General features: G+C 35.8%; 2 protein-coding genes across 2 annotated transcripts; one reads left to right on the top strand and one right to left on the bottom strand.

Moving 5' to 3' along the window:
- The first annotated feature begins 252 nt into the window (after positions 1–252).
- On the top strand, positions 253–5,358 carry LOC103437613 (cytosolic endo-beta-N-acetylglucosaminidase 1). Its single transcript, XM_008376099.4, has 11 exons — positions 253–757; positions 1,050–1,187; positions 1,626–1,735; positions 1,846–1,957; positions 2,042–2,149; positions 2,371–2,483; positions 2,917–2,998; positions 3,127–3,207; positions 3,984–4,039; positions 4,209–4,344; positions 4,501–5,358. Exons 1-11 carry the CDS (start codon positions 353–355, stop codon positions 5,245–5,247), a joined length of 2,088 nt encoding a protein of 695 aa, XP_008374321.2. The 5' UTR covers positions 253–352; the 3' UTR covers positions 5,248–5,358.
- Positions 5,359–16,240: 10,882 nt separating this feature from the next.
- On the bottom strand, positions 16,241–17,163 carry LOC114824793 (LOB domain-containing protein 12-like). Its single transcript, XM_029102058.2, has 2 exons — positions 16,893–17,163; positions 16,241–16,647 (listed from the first exon to the last, which is right to left on the bottom strand). Exons 1-2 carry the CDS (start codon positions 17,046–17,048, stop codon positions 16,297–16,299), a joined length of 507 nt encoding a protein of 168 aa, XP_028957891.1. The 5' UTR covers positions 17,049–17,163; the 3' UTR covers positions 16,241–16,296.
- Positions 17,164–20,069: the final 2,906 nt, after the last annotated feature.

Raw genomic sequence — 20,069 nt, 5'->3', positions numbered from 1 at the left:
TCATTATACAAATGGTATGATATGCGTGCTAAAAATTAAATAGGATACCAAACAGGCTTTAAAATTTTTCACTACTATTAAAACACATGGAATACCAGTTGTGTCCCGTTAGAATGAAAAATCTCTCCTCAACTTGAAGTCCGTCTTTTGTTGTTTTCAAACATTCCCAATTTCCCACCAATTACAAACCAGAACCACTGCAACGTCAGCAACGACCTCAGTCGGTCAGTCTCTCTCTCTCTCTGCGCACATGCTTCTTCCCCGTCTTCGCCCCTATATTAGTTGCCAGACCATAATCTCTCTCCTCAGTCTCCTCCGCGGCAAAGCCCAAGTCTTCTTCCCCTTCTTCAAAATGTCCCAACCCGCCACCGCCCCGGACCACCAATCCTCCGGCCCGACTCCTCCACCGTTCGACCCGACCCAACCCGCCGTTCCCATCTCCTACCCGATCAAAACTCTCGAAGACCTCGAGTCCAGGTCCTACTTCGAGTCCTTTCACTACCCTTTTAACAAATCCACGGTTCCTCTGCAATCCGCGTCGCCTTCCCTGTCGCTGCCCGACAGGCCCAGAGTGATTGTCTGCCATGACATGGCGGGCGGCTATGGCGATGATAAGTGGATCCAGGGAGGGACCAATCCGAACGCGTATGCGATATGGCATTGGTATTTGATCGATATATTCATCTACTTTTCCCATAGCCTTGTCACTCTTCCGCCTCCGTGTTGGACTAATACTGCTCACAGACATGGAGTTAAGGTAATCTGAAACTTTCGGGATTTTGGGATCTTAAGGAAACATATTTGTGTGTTCAGGTGATAAATGTGGAGATGAGTTGACTTTTTGTAAGTTCAAGACGGGTTGAGAATTTCAGTTTGGAAACACACAAAGTGTTGTCCTTTGTTTGTTTTTTTTTTTCTGGGAACTTTTGATTTGTTTATGTTTTGGGTGTGGATTAAGACTTGTTTTTCTTTCGAGCCGTTCTTAGTTCCAAATGATTGAAAGGAATTTCGGAATCTAACTTTGTTGGTTCTTTATATTGGAATATAAGGTGTTGGGGACTTTCATCACAGAATGGGATGAAGGGAAGCTTATTTGCAACAAATTGCTGTCGACCAAAGAGTCTGCTGAAATGTATGCCGAGTTCTTGGCAGAGCTTGTCGTTGCTTTGGGCTTCGACGGATGGCTGGTATATAGTTCACCCTAACCGCATGCTTTTTTTCAAGTTTCTGTATTTTTTTCATGTAAAAATATGGTTTTTCGATAAAATGAACGGTATCTGGAACTTTTCGTTAAAGTTCTCTTTAGATTTTAGCTTTGTTAATCAGCCATATGATCTGGCTTACGATTTTTTGGTAACACACTTGCATGACACGGAGGGAACTTGTTGTATTTCTTGAAAAGATGAATGCTCCAGTTCTGCTGGTTCAAGAAGTTAAATAGCAAGCTGCCATAGTATTCATGGTTGAAGTTTTTAAGTTTCCGACAGTTCAAGGAAAGAGGGATGTCATGAGAAATAGGGAAGTTTCAATTTTGAAACTGATGCTTTCTTCCGTTATTTTGTTTGGCGGAAATTCATTCTATTGCACTCTTTTTATTGAGTTTTCATGATAACTGCTACTTGCAGATCAATATGGAGGTTGAGTTGAACTCGGACCAAATCCCTAATTTGAAAGCATTTGTCAGCCATTTAACCCAGACAATGCATTCCTCTGTGCCTGGTTCTTTGGTGATATGGTGAGTGTTTGGAGATATTACTGATGTTTCCCGTCACTTAATTTTTTGCCCCTTTTGATATAGCGTGCCGTTTAAAGTTTATATTTGACTTACTATTGTCTATTCGGCAGGTATGATAGTGTTACAACTGATGGTAAACTTAACTGGCAAAATCAACTGAATGAAAAGAATAAACCTTTCTTCGATATATGTGATGGAATTTTCGTGAACTATACATGGAAGGTATGGTTTTCACTTCTTCCTTATGGAAGTTTGTTTTTGTTCTCTAAATACTCTTTCACACAGTTAAACCTATGTGGCATGCAGGAAACCTATCCGAGGCTTTCCGCAGCTGTTGCTGGTGACAGAAAGTATGATGTCTACATGGGAATTGATGTTTTTGGAAGGGGCACTTTCGGTGGTGGACAATGGAATGTAAGTGAGACACTAATATCGTGAGTTATGAGAACCTTTCCGGGAGTTGATTATGTTTCACTGTGCCGAGTGAGTGTTTTAAGTGCCATTATAAATGAACAACATGGCAACTCTTTATGATGAATGTTTTTACAACTCCATGTAATGGAGAATTCGGGTGGTTTTCCTGGGAGTCTATTTTTTGTAGTTAACTTTGTTTTTTTAATAACTCTGCATATCAGACAAGTGTTGCACTAGATGTGCTGAAGAAGGATGGTGTATCAACGGCCATATTTGCTCCCGGATGGATCTATGAGACTAATCAACCACCAAATTTTCAGATTGCTCAGAATCAGTAACTGACTTGCCCCTATTTGCAAAGTTTCACAAACTTGTAGTTCCATTGATTAGTATACGAACTTGTCCGTAATACTTAATTAGTTATTATTTCGGATTTCCAGTACCAGTTACATAAGTTCATAGAGATTAATTTACAGACAAAAGCTGGCATGATATTTTCACTTCTTTTAACAAAAGCTAGTAAAAGGATGCAGTATCTCCTGATAAAAGCTGGCATGATGATACCGTAGTCTTCACTTCTTTTACATGTAACGCTATTTGATTGTCTTGAATGCCAACATTTTTGGAACTGCCTTCCGTGGTTAGTTGGAAAAAAGAACTTTATGTAATCAACCACATTTAGATCGGAATATGACCTGGTTGTGTTCTTAATAGTATGAATGTTACATTTGCTGAAGTTTCTCCTGATAAATTCATTTGTTTTGCAGTTGGTGGTCCCTTGTGGAAAAATCATGGGGAGTGGTACAAAATTATCCGAAAGTGCTACCATTCTATACAAATTTTGATCAGGTCGCCGTGACTGTATTGATACTGCAGTGGGCCATTTATGGATGTTGGAAGCATGACCTAGTTCATAAACTTCATATATCCTGCATATACCCGTTACCTAAACACTATTTTTCTGTATTACTGTTCAGGGTTATGGATATCATGTTTCTGTCGACGGAGGGCAAGTATCCGATGCTTCTTGGTGTAACATTTCTTCCCAAGGGTTTCAGGTATGGACCAAATAGCCTTGTGGTATCAGACGCTCCTTGGTCAAATGACATACTGTTAGATTGCAGTTTGGTTTCCATCTTCTTCTTATTTCCCTACTCTTTTCATTGATTACTATCAAATTTGCAGTTTGAACTTTTTCAATTTATTTTAGAGTTTCAAAGCCTATTTCTAAGTTCAATATCTAGATTTTTTTTTCTTTCTGTTGGTTAATATCTTAAGCTGCCAAGTTCAAACAAGCATTTTCATAGTTCGCCATGACAATAAAATCCAACCATAATCATCAAATTTTATTATCTTTTCCAAGTTCCAGCTGTTCGAAGGCAGTTCTTTCTTGTTAGTGGATGGAATGTTTGAATTATTTCCTTGTTTTAGTTCTTGACAACAAAATAAATTGGAATAAGAAGAAAAAAAAGCTAACGTCATTGAGCTTGAGTGTCGGTGGTATGGAATGTTATAATAACAAATTCGAATGTTCAATCCTGTGCATGAACATTACCCTTTTCTTTTACAAACGATAGCATTAATGGGTTAAATTGTTAAATGTTAGGGGGAAAGGGGATCAGTGGGGATCGAACTTGCACCAGGGTGTATAGTAGGGATTGTTGCTTTACTGCAGTCGCCATCTGCGAAACATTACTGGTTTTAAATTATGTTAATATGCTTTTTTTCCTTTCGTGTGTTGTGCGTATTGCTATTAGCGGGCAGGTGCAGTGCATTGTTGTCAAATCTTTGACATGGTCAAGCATGCTAATTTGCTCCTATTGATATGTCACAGCCGTTCCTTGAGTTTAGTGACAATGCAACCCCAGATGGCATCCAGGTCCATGTTGAGTAAGTTTTAGTTCCTAAACCCTACACCCTAAACATTTGACCTTATGCATAAACATTATCTTATACCGGGTTTCCGAATATCAGTGCCTAAGCTTTGCAAAAACTTAAGAACATTTTTTGGATATGTTTGATATTCTTCTTCATTCAAACGTATGTTGGCGAATTATAGTTTCAAGGAAGCATCTTATAGTGGAGGAGGAAACATCACATTTAAAGGAAACCTTGAAGACTCTGATAATTTCTCGACTAGGCTCTTTCAAGGAGATGTTCTTTTGGGGGATTTACCTCTCCACTTTACGTATTCTGTAAGCTATCTCTTCCGTGCATTGTAAGTTACTAAAGTTGTCCAAATCGTCGTTAGACTACCTGTACATGTGCCTAGAATCTTCTATTTATTTTATTTTTTTCATATAGTGCACTCGCAGACAAGTTTTGAACTATGCATATTCCAATTAATGCAGGTGAAATCGGAGAATAATTCTCGTCTAGGCTTGCATCTTGTATTCTCTTCTTCTACCGTGAACGAAAGAAAGTCGGTGCTTCTTGTAAACTGGAACCTGAACCAGTTCTCAAGCAAATTTGATAAAGTGATAATGACACGTCAACCTGAAACGCCAGGAATTTCCCCTGGATGGGTCATGCAGAAGAGTAGCATCCGAATGAATGGATACAGACTAACAGAAATACATGCTCTGTGCTACAGGTCGAAGCCTGAATTTGACGAAAGGAGACTGAAGTCCATATCAGAGGAAGGTACTCGGAATTCAACAGAGTACTATGCAGTGCTTGGTCATATTTCAATTAAGACTTGTGGGCAGAAATCAGATTTTCCGCCTTCTGATTCGTGGCTTGTCAAAGGTGAATATATCAAATGGGCAACAGGATCTGAGGGTTCCAAGAGCGTTAGTCTTAAAATCACTTGGAAGTTGAAAGACGGGAACGATTATCCATACACAAATTATAATATTTATGTTGAAAAGCTAGCAAAGGGATCACTTGGCCATCAAGGAGCAGCGCTAGAAAGGGTGCATGAGTATCTTGGAGCGGCACGAGTGGAAGCTTTTTACGTCGATGACCTCGCAGTCACTTCTGGCACTTCTAACATCAAGTTTATCGTTCAAGTGTGTGGTGCCGACGGGAGTAACCAGAAACTAGAAGACTCGCCGGTGTTTCTACTTGAGGCTGCAGCTTTGGCTAACGAGTTGTAAGTTTGAATTAGTCAAAATTAGTGATCGAGTGAGCTAGGGTGAATAATGTTGTCAGCATGATAACACGATGATGCTGTCATTTGCTAGCTTTAATCAAATATGGTAATTAAAGTGCTGTGTTATTGATTAGATTATGATTTGCACTAATTAATACTCATTACTGAATCATTAGATCTTTCTGTAAGTATAAGCAAACACATTTTTCACATGGAGACGGAGGAATTGGCAGTCGAGTTATGTTACAAACTTAAAGGAATTCTAAACCCTAAATCCGATATACTTACTTTGTTTCCCCTAATTCAGCTTCCTCAATCTTCTTCACATCTATAAACCCTAGTTCCAACCACAGACATAAACCTAGAAAGTAAAAACCACCTACTTGACTATAGGGTTACCTGCATTTCTTGTCAAACAGTTTAGTGTCCTCCAGTAGTATCAAATCCGAGTCTGAATATAAAATGTACTTAAAGAAAATAACTATAACTTTTTAAAGAAAAGTTGGGGTAGGGAACATGTAAATATTTGTGCACCCACGTTAGCAAATTAAAATACATAACAATATGTGATAGATTTAGAATATATCTTAGTATTTCAGTTGAAATACATAACAATACGTGATAGGTTTAAAATATATCTTAGTGTTTCAGTTGCATATTTTCATGTATTCAATTAATGCCATGTAGAACGATCTCGAAAGCAAGACTGCAAGAGTGGGAAAAATGTGTCGCACAAAAGTGGAAAACATCTGATGCCTTTAATAATGATTGAAATTTTCTTTATAGTGATGGGTTTGCACAAAAGTGGAAAACATCTGATGCCTTTATAATGATTGAAATTTTCTTTATAGTGATGGGTTTGCAAATGCCATTAGGGCAACTCCACGTCTTAGGGCGATTATTATCTGGCTCTTTGGGCAATTGGCAATTATTATTTTAGTGAACAGTAATTGTCGTATTTTCATCTGTAAATAAATTGTTTGGGCAATTAACATTAAAAATTTATTTAAAAAAAATTAATATTATGTTTAGTTTCGAATAAGACTTTTAGCTAATCATGTCATATCACGTTTTATTATCCGAAATTACAATTCAGTCCCGGTCACGCCACCGTTCATATTCTTTTAATTTTTTTTTTTGGTATTTGTTTATAATTTTCGAATTTTTTTAATAACAAAACTAATATGGGTTGTTGGATGATTTTTTTTTTTCAATCCAAGAGTCCAAGTTGTACCACGTGGAAAACAATATCTTTTACATATATATATATTTTGAATTTTTAAAATCAAGATTAAAAAGGACCGTGGGATTTGGGAAATCCAATGGCCAAAATTTGTAGACTATTACAGCGTGCCGCCTGGATTTTGTCAGACGACTCACAAGTCACACCCACGTGCGTGTGCACCTTGTAGAAAGAAAATTGATAATGTGGGTGACTTCAGACTAACGTTAAACAACCTCAAGCCATTCTCGCCTGACTATTCGTCCGTGAAAGATGGGCCCACCTTATAGGTTGGGCAATTGGCATGAGTTGGAGTAAATTTGGAAGAATTGGTGGATTTAATCACTGAATAGGTGGGACAATTTAGGGTTAGAGTTGCTCTTAGGAGGGAGTTGTTTGTGTTTCCAAAATTAAAATATAATCATTTGACTAAACATATTGTGATCAACATTTAACATCTATATCTTAATCACTTCGGGATTTTTGGCATCCAAGTGTTTGTAACTTTATAACGAGATTATAAATAAGGCTTTCAATCAATTAATCTGTGTTTTGGAAGTATTATATATTAATCTCGAGCCCTCAAAGAGTCAAAAGAAAAATAGAAAGGCTCCCCCACTACCTATATATTGTTATCTCCATGAAGACTGAAGAGGCAAACATCGAGGTTGAAAGATAAGAGGGACAGATTAGGGATACCATTGTTTTGTCAAACATAATATTAATTAATTAATTTTCATTAATATGGTGTTTAGTTATTTGTTTTCAAAGCCATTTGGCTCTACTAAGCTCTAGCCCCACTAGATGTTTCATGTACTAGAAGTCTAGATCAAGTTGGTCCCCAAAGTTCTACTAGTTTTCATGCTGAAATCTCTGTGCAAGTGGCCATTGCAAATTATACATCTTCTCCAGAAGTGATGGGAATTTTTACTTTATGCAAGAACTTGTAAACAACTTGCAGACCCCAATCTTTATATATATATATATATATAGAGAGAGAGAGAGAGAGAGAGAGAGAGAGAGAGAGAGAGAGAGAGAGAGAGAGAGAGAGAGAGAGAGAGAGAGAGAGAGAGAGAGAGAGAGAGAGAGAGAGAGAGAGAGAGAGAGAGAGTATATTCACACATGTCAAACTATTTCTCACACATGTCAAACTACTTCTCTCATACCTTTTTAATTTTTTCATATTTTCTACACACCACTAACACTTGATAGCAAAATATTAGAAAAATTAAAAGGGCGTGAGAGAAGTAATTTGGGGTGTGTGAATATAATCTCCTATCAGCTATTAGCTGCTAATGTTAAGTGTAATAACCAGGCATTTCTCTAAGATTTCGGGAGTCATGTTCAAAATTTAACTCTTTAAGATAGTTTTTCAAAAAAAGTACGACAATGTATTAATGTTAGAAAGTAATAACTTAAGTCAAAACAAACTTTAGGACTCACTAACTAGTTTAGAAATGTTATTATATAGTAAGTAAAAAGAGCTACAAACGTAATCTTCACTAAATAATCAAAACTAGTTCACTATATTTTTTTCAACAAACAATATTATCTACACTAAAGGGAGGGGTACGCTTAGCCTCACAATGGGCTAGTAATGATGTGGTTCAAATTCACATTGGGTGAGAATTGAACTTAAGATCTCTCACTTACAAGTGATGAGGAATACGACTAAACCGTAGTACTAAGTGACAAAACCAGTTCAATATTAAACAACCAAACAGGAAAAAGAAGCTTAAAAAAAACTCTAACTTTAAAGCTTCACTTGAATATATAGCATTATTATACAATAAAATTGGAAAAAAAAATCATTTTTTTCAGTGTTGTTATTGACACTCCAGAGTATCTTATTGTACACTCTAAACTTTTATATTTAGAAAAAAAAATACACTTATAAAGAATGCACAATGAGATTTTATAGTGCTAATAAAAATATTTTTTTAACATATAACATTATTACATTAGACCTGGCAATTTCTTACACGACACGAAAATAACGGGCTTCGGTTCACACGATAACTAATCAGATCGTTATCGAGTCACACGATAAGAACTCATTAATAACGGGTCCTTAACAGGTTTATACGAGAATGACACGGGGATAACCTGTTTCGACACGATTAGAAAAAAGTTATTTTGATGATTTTAATTTTTTAAACTACTAAAAAAAAACTTACTATAAAATACAATTGATATAGTAGATATGTTATATTGTTTATTAATCATTATGGTATTATTATTCTGTCACAGCTCGTCCCGGGATTTTCTTATTAAGGACGTGAAATGACAGATTTACCCTTAGCGGGTATTAAGGTATGTGTGTGTGTGACGTTATTTGGATTAACTTTATATAAGTTTTGGAAAAATATATTTAAATTGGGATGGATTAAAATTAATGGTTTTGTAAATTTGTATGGTTAGGGTTTGATGTTGGGTTTGTTTGGAGACCACACACACACCATCGGGACATTTCCCTTTTCCTCCCCCTCTTTCCCGTGTGTCTCTCTCTCCTCCCTCACGACCCTCTCTCACTCTCTCTCACCCAAAACGTACGGCCACACCCAAAATCCCCCAAAACTCAGTGGATCGAAGCAAACAAGGTAAGAATCTTCATCCTTGTGATGTTTTGAGTTGATTGGTGCTAGTTTTAAGACGTGGAACCTTCGATTTCACGTGAACCCGAACCCCCCATTTTTGGTCACTGTTCATGCACACGTGAAATGTTGTGTTTCAGGGAATTCTAAGCTTATAGTGAGCTTAGTGAGGTCCCAATGAAGCTCGGAGTGCTTCGTTTAAAGGATTTGGACGTCGGGATCACGAGGGTTGAGTTTGGCCGGTTTTGCTTGGATTTTTCCGGTGAGATTTAGTTGTTTTTGGAGCTTAAAAATAGTGTATCGTGATTCTACATGTTTGGGGCTTCATTTTGGTATAAAATACGAAGAAAATGGTTGAGAAACGAAGGAGAACAAGAAGTTTTAAAACTCGCCGGAATCCGGCCACCAGAAAAAAACCAGTCCGGCGACTGGCTGGGGAAGATGATGCGCGTGGGGGCGTGCGTCCCCGTGCCTGTCCTGGCGCGTGGGGGCGCGTGCGGCCTCTAAAAATTTATTTAAAATTTTCTCGACGTCCGTGACGTCGAGTAGGTCGATGTGGTATATTCATATACCCAAATTGAGCATCGTATGAGAAGTTATTTTGAATTGTTGGTTATGTGTTTAAATTAACGTTTTTATAGTTGTTTCGCATATAGGTGACACTTATCCCGAGGACGAGCGCATCCAGGGACGTCACGGGGGTTACGACCCATCGACTTATCAGTGAGTGGGCAGTTTTGTTTTCGTATTACCTATATACAACTATTTTTCCCAGAAAATGCGTTTATATGAAAATTATGATTTAAATTGCCATGCATGCAAATGTTGAGATATTTAGTTTGATAATGGATGCATATATATGTTAATTGACGCGGTGGACGCACAGGTGAGTTTTTTATATTATTCAGATGAGTTATTTTATGAGAATTGCATTGAAAGCTCATAACCTGCACCCTAGGTGTTAGTGCTTATATTATTATTCACCACACCGCACGCTCGTCTTGGATCCAAGTAGGTGGATGTCGTACAGACCATGTGAGGGTTCCGACATGCTAGTCGTATAGATCACTAGATGTGATTCCGACTAGTGGGTGACCTTAGTTATGCGCGCTAATGATTGATGAGAGAAGCACTAGAGCGTATTTATACACCTTTCATCGTACAGACTACTATACGTAGTTTCGAGTGATGTGCAGTGTAGTGCCGTACATGTCACAGTTGGTGACTCCGGCAGGGCCGTATAGGTCACTGTGGTGACTCCGGCTGAGTGGGATGTTGAGCTTTAGAATCAGCCGTACATGACCATTGTAGGGTCTCCGGTTGATTTATTATTTCACCTGATTGATATTGATGCATTTCTGATTATATTTGGCATGTCATGGCATATTATTTCTGAGATGTTATGTTGATGGATATGAGCTGAGTTTTGATGATATGTGTATATATATGTTTATATACTATTTTTCTGGGAAAGTATACAAGTTTTACGGTGAGGGGTTATAAATGTTTTAAATGAAATGTTTTGGAAAATCTTTGATTTTACTGACCCACTCATCTTTGTTTTGCGCCCCTCCAGGTTCTAGTTAGCGGTTGGTGACTCTCAAGGTCTTTTTCCGGCATTCTGACAGACGCTCTACATGTAGGACTCACCTGCGGGTGTTGTACTTTTATTTTGGTCCTACTTGACTGCACTTAAACCTATGCTCTGAATTTATGTGTTTACCTTATAACTCATCCTTTTATTCTAGTAGGTGGTTCTACTAGAGATTGGTTTGAATTCCTTCATATTCTGTTATATCTTGCTTCCGTGTCGCACTTTTGGTTACGTCACGCTCACATGACGGCCAGCACGCCTTGATCCTCTGGGTCGGGGTGTGTCATATTCTATATAAATTTTAAAAATTAAAGTTTTATTTATTTATTTTTGTAGTCTACTATAGGCAAAGAGTGAGATTAAAAAAATTATAAAACACATTAAAAATAAAAATATCAAATAATTTGAAAATACCAACACATTAAAAAAATTATAATAATTAATTTACAAGTGTGAAAAATGTGAAAAAAATATGTAAACGCTCGTAATCGCACTCTCTACGCTTTGAGGATGGGTACATTATTGTTTGAACTTTTAAAACCATACAAACCCTCATGAATAGTATTTTAAAGAGAGTTCACAATAAATAAAATTCATAATTATTAATGTATAAGTCTGAAACATGTGAAAGTTGAACCAATTGTGCCACAGTTGAGCGTTTATGTCCAATTGCTACATAGACACAATATATAACCTATTGGGTATGACACGAACACGAGAAACATGACACGAATGCCAGATCTTTATTACATATATACATTAGATTGCAAAATTTTTTAGAGGTCCTTCAAATTTGGGTCCTAGCACCTTTTGTTCTCCCTAAGCCAACTCTAGTAAGAGCAAGTCCACCGGGAGTGGATTGCCCGGCAGCCAGTAGCCAGCACCCAAAACAGGTCAGCCCCCAGCCAAATCACTTCACCCCAGCCTAATAGGCTGGCAACCAGCCCAAGTCAGGCAAGAGACTGGCCCAGAATCGACAAATCCAACAGCCCAGCCATCTGACGTCAGGCTTACGTCAAAGTCCACTGGATTTTTTTTTGTGTCAGGCACTTGTGATACACGCTCGAGTGGGGGCGCGTCCCCGACAGAAAAAATGGAGTAGGGCCCACATGCGCATGTGCAGGCGCACTTACAGTTCAGATGGTGAGGCCACGTGGCTCGTTCTAGGCCGTTGGATTTCCAACGGCTAGTTTTCTGGGCCGTTAGATTTCCAATGGTAAAAAAAATGAAATTTAAAATTAATGGCTACTAATGTAGCATAATGAGGACCGTTCAATTTCTAGACCAATGGTCCAGATTTTTCAGCCAAAAAACTTAATAAATAAATAAATAAATATATTAAAAATTAATAATATTTTTTATAAAGTCAGAAATTAAAAATAAAATAATTTTTTATTATTTTATAATAAAAAGTAATAAAATTTTAATAAAATTGACTAGGCTATATTTTGTTAGGAGTGGAGATGTATTTAGCCTATTACTGTTTATTGGGGTCTATCATTATTCACTAAGTGGATTAAATTAATTGTATATGACGCATTTTTTTAGAGATGAACTTGCTTTAATAATGGTGGTTCTCAGGATTTTATTCTTCAAAACAGTTTTTTGTCTTCTTAATAATAAGAAAACGAACTATGAATTCGCTAAGGGCCATGCATGATGTGATAGTTATGTAACTATGCAGGATAATCATTAGTACTTAATATAACCTCACCTTTTAGTGTTGAACTATGCTTTCCATTTTAAACTTGAGAATCTTAGTAAAATATTTTCGGTATTGTTCACTTTTAACGAAAATAACATTTTTATCTTGAAAAGTTACTTATAGTACTATTCATTTACACTTTTGTTTTGTCATTTTTATTAAAACTAAAGTTTTTGAAAACTTTTTGTTAGTTTTTCTTTTAAACTATGATTTCCATCTTTCTTTATATATTGATCTACAAGTAATCTGCTACTTTTAGTCTCGCAGTGTGTTAATCTTGAAGGGAAAACTAATCATTCTTTGATCACCCTTTAAGAGATTAACTAATTACCAATTAGGAAAAGATTAATCCCTTAATTCAACCAAGACAAACAGAATATATATTACAAAAGATGGAAGCAAATGGAAATTAAATATACATTAATAAACCATATAATAAGGATGAAAATGTCCACTAAACCCACAATTAAGCAACCAATTAATACCCAAAATTAAGTTTGTAATACCAGTTAATTTTATGGTGGTACTGGTGAGACCATACGACGTAAGGCCATCTCCAATCGAGGGTTGGCCAGAGGGTTCATTTTAGCCCTCTGGTCCTCCAAGATATTAATATTTTAATAAATAGTACAGGGTCATATTTGCCTCCGTCTCCAACCAAGGGCCAGAGGGCTCGTTTTAGCCATGTCACAAAAAATCGTCTTCAACCGAGGGTCATAGGGCCAAACTTAATTTATTATTTAAATTTAAAAACTACAACAACTTAAATTTAAAAACAACAACTTAAATTTAAAAACTACAACTTATATTTAAAAACTACAACTAAAATTTAAAAACGACAAATTAAATTTAAAAACTACAAAAACTTAAATTTAAAAACTACAACTAAATTTAAAAAACGACAAATTAAATTTAAAAACTACAAATTAAATTTGAAAACAACATTAACTTAAATTTAAAAACTACAACAACTTAAATTTAATATCCATAATCAACATCATCTTCATCATCCGCCATCGTAGGAGTATAGTCAGAGGTAAACAACTGCCGTCGGCTCATAATTTCTTTTTTTTTTCCTATCAAAATAGGCCTTACTCATTGAAGTGTAATTCGAAGTGTTCCTTTCCATATTCTTATCATCCATCTCCTCTTATATTTGTTTGGCCCGTTCTTCATGCCTACACTTCCTTTCTTCCGCCTCAAGGGCATTTTACTCCGCCAATAATCGCAATGAGGCCGCCACTTCATGGTAAGCGGCGTAATCATCATTTGCCTTACCTTTTTCCTTCAACATTGGCGCCTTGTTTCATCCCATAGTCCTAGGTATGGAACCTTCACCCGAAGACGGATTTTCTACCCTTATTTGTTGAATGGTTGGAGATCCATCTTCATCCATATCTCCAGCTAAGGATGCAGTTCCAAACACCGACGTAGGAGCTCTCTGTATCTTCAAATAACACCCACCCTTTACAAATTTCCCAACAGCTGTGAAACTGAAAGGGTTTCAAGCTGCTCTCCATATACAATTCCTCCACTTGGCGTACCTAGAAAAAAATTAAAGGAAATTAATTTATGAAATTAAATGTAATATAATTAAATATTTAAAATAAATTGTGAAAACACTTACTTCGTCGTAGTAATTAGCGTTTCTTTCATGTCTACTTGCGGCTACTAACAATGCTTGATGCCATTTGTTCAAACTTGGTTGAAGATGTTTCTTCCATCTTGAAGAACAACTCTCGTGGTTTTGAATGTTCACTGGAGTGGTGCCTTCATAGAACTCTAAGTATTTTTTGGACACACGAATCCAAACACCGTCATTTGTTTGACAATTCCTCCTCACACTATCTTCTGACACCCATCTAAAAGCCTTGCAAAGAGCTTCATCTTCTTTTCGGGTCCAAGCCTTACCCTTCATTCCAGACGAGGTCATTTGAAAATTATTGAAAAAATTGAAGGATAGATTTTTGAAAGAGGAAGGAAAATATGAGAATTGAAATGGTGTAGGAATGGTGAAAATTTTGTGAGGAATGGTGAATGAATGGTTTAGGTATTTATAGGATTTTTGAGAATTTTTTTTTTAATTTTAAAAAAGCCCAAAAAACCTAAAAAAACAATAAAAACAAAAATTGAATCCAACGGTTACTGGCGTCAGCTAGCCGTTGGATTCAAAAATTTTTTTAAGAATTTCTGTCGGTTATAACCGATAGGATTAATCAGTTTTCTGACCAGCCCTCCGGCCCTTTCAGATTCTGTGGAGCCCTCTTAGATTCTATGAGCTCTCTAATCTAACCTTCAGTTGGAGATAATTTTTGTACTATTTTCGATCATCTGGTCCTCTGAACCCTTCGGTTGGTTGAAGATGGCTTAAGTACAGCAAGAAACACCCACCATAGAACTACGCAAAACGAATGATTTGACATGAAAGATGAAACTATAAAAAATATATTAAAACCTTTTAGTTTGACTTGGGAAGTTAATGCTTCCAGATTAAACAAAGCTGAGGAATCTTCAACTGTTGCCTTTTGTTTTTGCCTTCAACTGTTGCCTTTTGTCTCTTTTCTTTTTTGCACCCTTGTTTGTTTTGATTTAATTTTTTTTTTGTATTTATTTAATTAAACAATTAAAAAAATGAAATTTTAACGAAAAACTGTTAGTATTGTTTACTTTAATGAAAAATCACAGTTTTACATTAAAAAATCAATCCTACTACTATTTATTTTACCATTTATTTTATTTGTATTGTTAAAACTCAAAGTTTTCAAACCATTTTCATTAGTTTTTCTTTTAAAAAAATTATAAATATATACAAAAAGAAAGAAATGTTCGAAAATCACTTAATCATTTTTTGTAATGTATTGATTTGAGAGATGAATCTAGAAAAACATATTATATTAGTCCTAACAAATTAATATTAATTTCTGCTACTGTATACTTCTCATGCACTGAACCTCCGCTTCCTTACACTACACCCCACGTGAACAAGCTAGAAGAACAAGTTATTATCTGCAACAGGTGGCGGCATGCCAAATTTTTTGCTTTTCCTAATTGTGAAGATTAGGCTAGAAATTACTAGTTTAATTAGATACTAATTAAATCGGAAATGGAAGCAAAGCAGCAGCTGCAAGCCTATCATTAACTTTAAGACACTGAAGAGTTAAATTTTAGTGAAGTTTCTCACTTCTAGTTCTAAAAGCACTTATCTGAAGTGGTGCTTTTCATTACCTTAAAAACAAACACAAATGGCATCTCTGACCATGTGAGAAAATATGAGACTGAACTATCAATTATATAGTAGATAAATTCCTTATATTCTGTGTCGTATGTAGAAACTTTTTTGAAATTTAGGGTTTTGGGAAAGAAGAGCAGTAAATTTGGGTTTTGTCTTTCTTGCAACAGGATCGAGGTCCATGAAATTCCAACCTTTGGCTTATTAGGTAAAACCATTGCTCCAGAGTCCAGACTCTCAAAATTAAGTTCGATGTGCTGACACTTTATAGTTTTTGTCCTTGAAGAACCACAGCAAGATAATTCCGGTGAAAAAAAAAAGTAATAATATGCAAGAACCCTAATTTATGTTCCATACTGTTGAAATTGGCCACCGACCCTTGTGCATCTATGTGCTATTTTATAGATACATAGAAGCTGTTTGTTCAGTAAGTTACTGATAAAAAATCCTAATTTATCACTTCATCACATGCTATAGAGTTGACCCTGGCCATCTTACCCTTGTTCTATAGGTCAATCCTCTCTAAGTCTAAAGGCCCTAATGTTCTGATGGAGAGAAGAATCTACGATTAGTTTTTTCAGGAAAATTTCTAAAGGAACAATTTCAAACGATCAGCGAAATCATTATTAGAAGACCTACTCAGCGAAGAAAAATTTAGAACACACTAATTAGTTATTTAAAAGCCTAATACATGTTATTACAAACTTTATTAAGAAACCATGTCGTGTCCGAAAATGTTCTCCCTATTGAGAGAGTCATGGATTACATTGCTGGAAGGGGGAAAACTGAGGTACTGAGCGAGATTGTTGTTGTGGAGAAAATACGATTTCTGATCATCTGGCCCGTCCATTATCTGTTGTGGAGGGACCATGGGCTCATGCTGCATTTTGATGCAAAGGATCTCAGCTTGAGCCACAGCAAGCTGCATTTGTAGCTCGGAGACTTGGTTTTGCAGGTAAGAGATGGCCCCAACGCATCCGTACACTGGGTCCCTCATTCTTGCATTTGCTTCATACACTAAACTGCTCACTGCATCTGCTCTCTGATGAACCGGAAGCTCCTGCAACATACATACGAATAATTCAATTAAACGACAACGCTTAATGATATGGTCTGTTTTAAATAAAGCATTTGGGCCAGCTAATTTTTCATCTAAAGTGATATTTTTCTTCTCAATACCCCTCATAAACCTAGCTTGTCTAGTAATATTTTTCTTCTTGCTGGAAGAGGTTTTGAGGGTTGAAACCCTCCTAACACGTTAACGAGAAAAAAAAAAAAGTAGAGAAAATATGTAGAAATAAGGACCTGCAACATTTTGCTAACATTGCTGGCACCAAAGATCTTGTGAACATTGGCAAACTTGTGGGGGTCATCTGAAGGAAAGAAAGGAGCAAAAATGCAGTCTTTGGCGCATCGGCGTCGCAGCAACTTGCAGGAAGCGCACGGAGAAGTTCCGGCCATGTTGATTGCGTAATGCTTTGATTTGGAGAGTAGTGGAAATTAAGAAGAGGAAGAAAGTGTGACTGAAAACTACAACTTGGAGGAAATGAAATGGATCGGTGGTCTCTATTTATGATAGAAGAGAACGTGTGGGGCTTTAAGTCTGAAATATAGATCAAACTACACTGTCTTAGAAAAAGATAATAATTAATTAATTGGAATTAAAATAAGTTAATTAATTTAGTTTAAATAGCTAAATATCTCACATAAGTGAGTACGTGGGTATCATTGATTTCTTAGTGTAGCATTCTTTTGTCCAAACCGTGCCACAACGTTTTAGAATGCTATCAACCAAACAAATGCATTTTGCTTTGCTAGCAATGGTTCAAGGCTTCAAGCTCTGTATCTCCCTCGTTCAAATTCTTCTCTTCTTAGTATAAATTAGCGTATAATATTACTTATAATAAAAATATATAATTATGATTTTACAATTATTTTTTGCTTGTCGGTTTTAGGGTTCGACCACCCCAACTTAAAAATAGTCATATAAATGAAATTTTGAAAAATAAATTAGCTAACTTCAAGTGTGTGTGTGTATTTGGATGGCCCCATCTAATATAATTTGGCTCTCAAAATCCAAGGTTAGGAGTAGGCCGCCGCCCCCCGCTTGTTCTTTAGAAGTTGGCCGCCGCCCGCCGCCCCCCGCTTGTTCTTCATGTCAAAGAAAAGAGTTGTATGGCTTCCACATTCTTCTTTGACTCTTTCCAACATTTGTTTTATGCTGAGGATCTGTTTACATTCCTTGCTTCTATATGAACATTTTTGAGCTAATTATTAGGAGATTATAAGGTTTAATAACTAGGTTGCCACTAGTATTACCGGTTTATAGTACTTTTTTCACCTGAAATAATGACAAGTTTTATGTTCAATTTTTGTGAATAATGTGTTCAATATTAATGGCTTATTTATAACTATTTTTAAAATGACTGAAATTTGGTGAAAATATTTTTTAAACAAATCCATAGTAAAAATTCAAGAGGGATCCTAAAAGACTACTTGAAGTGCTTCCTGCATGGTGTTTCTTCCAAAAAACATTTGAAGTGCTTTTAAAATTCAAAAACAATTCACCAAAAGCATTCTCAGTAATTGTAAAAGCATTTCCAAACGTTGTTGTATATCAAAGAAGTTACAATAGCTAGGCTTGTAGAATTGGTATGAAGGCTAATAACTAATTTTTACCCTACTTAATATATGAGTAAATATTATTTTTAGTCCATGTAAATAATTTGTAATATGGTATAGTAAGTTTTGCTTAACTAAACCCTAATAAACTAGAGAGCCAAGATGACGGCTAATTGTGAATGTTTGTTAGAACTTAGACCCACAAACATTCACGTGAATGCTTTCTCTCACTGAATATATTTTATGACTCAAATCATTGGTTAGATCAACCAACGGTCCCAAAAAATTGTACTTATATAATTTCACCCAAATTAATATTCTAATAAGTAATTTAAAACTTGTATATTTTTGCATTACCTAGAGCTAGTGAGCAACTGCTGTATATCACGAAGACGGGGTCTCTGTTCGAGTGCATTAATTACGGGGCCCACCTCCACGCTTTCTCTTGGGTGGAACCGGCCATCAGTGGGGTATTGCTTTATCGCCGATTAAATAAGAGAATTTTTTAAAATGTTATATGAACCTATACATTTTTTTTTTAATTTGTCATATGATCATATGAATTAAAATTTTAAACGATTTTCATGTCAAATTTTTTAAAATCATTAATTCTTCATCTCATTCTAACTCGATTAAATTTTAATAACTTGTATTTAGAGTTATTCAGATATTTCAACATTTCACTCCCCTTCTAGTAAGTTGTTTTCAACAAAAATAATTTTAGTATTTCTTGTCGCACCGAAAAAAAATGGCTACCCCAAATTGTACGTAAGTTGTAATGTTGATTTGATTTTTTATCGACTTGCACGTATGGCCAACTTGCTCCTTGTAGAAAGATTTAGAATGATTATAGCAAATATATTGCAGAATACGCGTTCTGTAAACACCCTAAAAACGTCATCGTGTTTTTTTTTTTTAAGTCAAATTTATATAAGATACAAAGGAGTTTAGTGTGCAATATTTGAGTCTCTAGTGTGCATCCATTGTATGCATGCATGTGATGTGAGTCACGAACAAAACTTGGAACATGTCCCATTTTTTGAAGCAGAGTGTAGTACATAGTGCAACTAGAATTAACTTGTCTTATGATATATCTTGTTCCAATTAGTCCTTTGAATAACATATAATATAGAACTCTCTGGTATTCCTACTTTTTTTTTTTAATTGAAGTCCTATTTTGATCTTTGTGTCCGAAATCGGCAAACTCAGAGATCCGGACTATTCATTTTACACCTACGGATACCATTAATTAGCATATTTCATTAGCCCATCTGACACAAATTAAGGGTCCACATCTCTCTCTATTCCTTAAACGGCCCGGATCTCTGATCCATTGGCTCTGGACTTGTAGATCCGAAGAGGATCTCAATTTTTTTTTTTAATTGTTGCACAAAAGAAAGGGAATTAAAGGAAAAAAAAGCAATTAACAACTTAAGCAGGTAGTATTTAGATTTATCGTATCTCGTGAGCATATATTTATATAGATTAAAAAAATAAAGGAAAACTAATGAAAAGTTCAAAAAAAACTTCTCTTTTAATGAAAAATCCTTTTTAAAAGTATAGTGAATAGTATCAGGGAAAAGTATAAATGTGGTTTTTCGTTAAAAGTCAACAGTACCGGGAGTGTTTTGTTAAAATTTCCAAAAAATAATAATATACAGATTGTGTAGTTGATATAATCTTAGATATACTTGGGCAATGCAGAACCATTGGTTTTATAATTTGTCGAAATTAAGCAATGTGGAACGTTGAACGAACCCGTGATTAGTTCATCAGTCATTAGACTCATCACTATTCACTAATCACTATCATAGTATTTGAAACTGCTTACTCATAGAAGACATGATCTAACAATCAACG

The sequence above is a fragment of the Malus domestica genome, chromosome 01 (assembly GCF_042453785.1).
Source record: "Malus domestica chromosome 01, GDT2T_hap1".
NCBI lineage: Eukaryota > Viridiplantae > Streptophyta > Magnoliopsida > Rosales > Rosaceae > Malus > Malus domestica.
The sequence above is the reverse complement of the archived record's forward strand: the minus strand, read 5'-3'. Positions and strand labels throughout refer to the sequence as shown.

What these genes read in the sequence shown, in the direction of transcription:
- LOC103437613 (XM_008376099.4), top strand. Translation starts at nt 353, where the DNA reads ATGTCCCAACCCGCCACCGCCCCGGACCACCAATCCTCCGGCCCGACT. An exon ending in TTTCAGATTGCTCAGAATCA is followed by an intron (nt 2,484 to 2,916) that starts GTAACTGACTTG and finishes TTTGTTTTGCAG; the next exon opens with TTGGTGGTCCCTTGTGGAAA. An exon ending in GGCATCCAGGTCCATGTTGA is followed by an intron (nt 4,040 to 4,208) that starts GTAAGTTTTAGT and finishes GGCGAATTATAG; the next exon opens with TTTCAAGGAAGCATCTTATA.
- LOC114824793 (XM_029102058.2), bottom strand. Translation starts at nt 17,048, where the DNA reads ATGGCCGGAACTTCTCCGTGCGCTTCCTGCAAGTTGCTGCGACGCCGA. An exon ending in ATGTTAGCAAAATGTTGCAG is followed by an intron (nt 16,648 to 16,892) that starts GTCCTTATTTCT and finishes TGTATGTTGCAG; the next exon opens with GAGCTTCCGGTTCATCAGAG.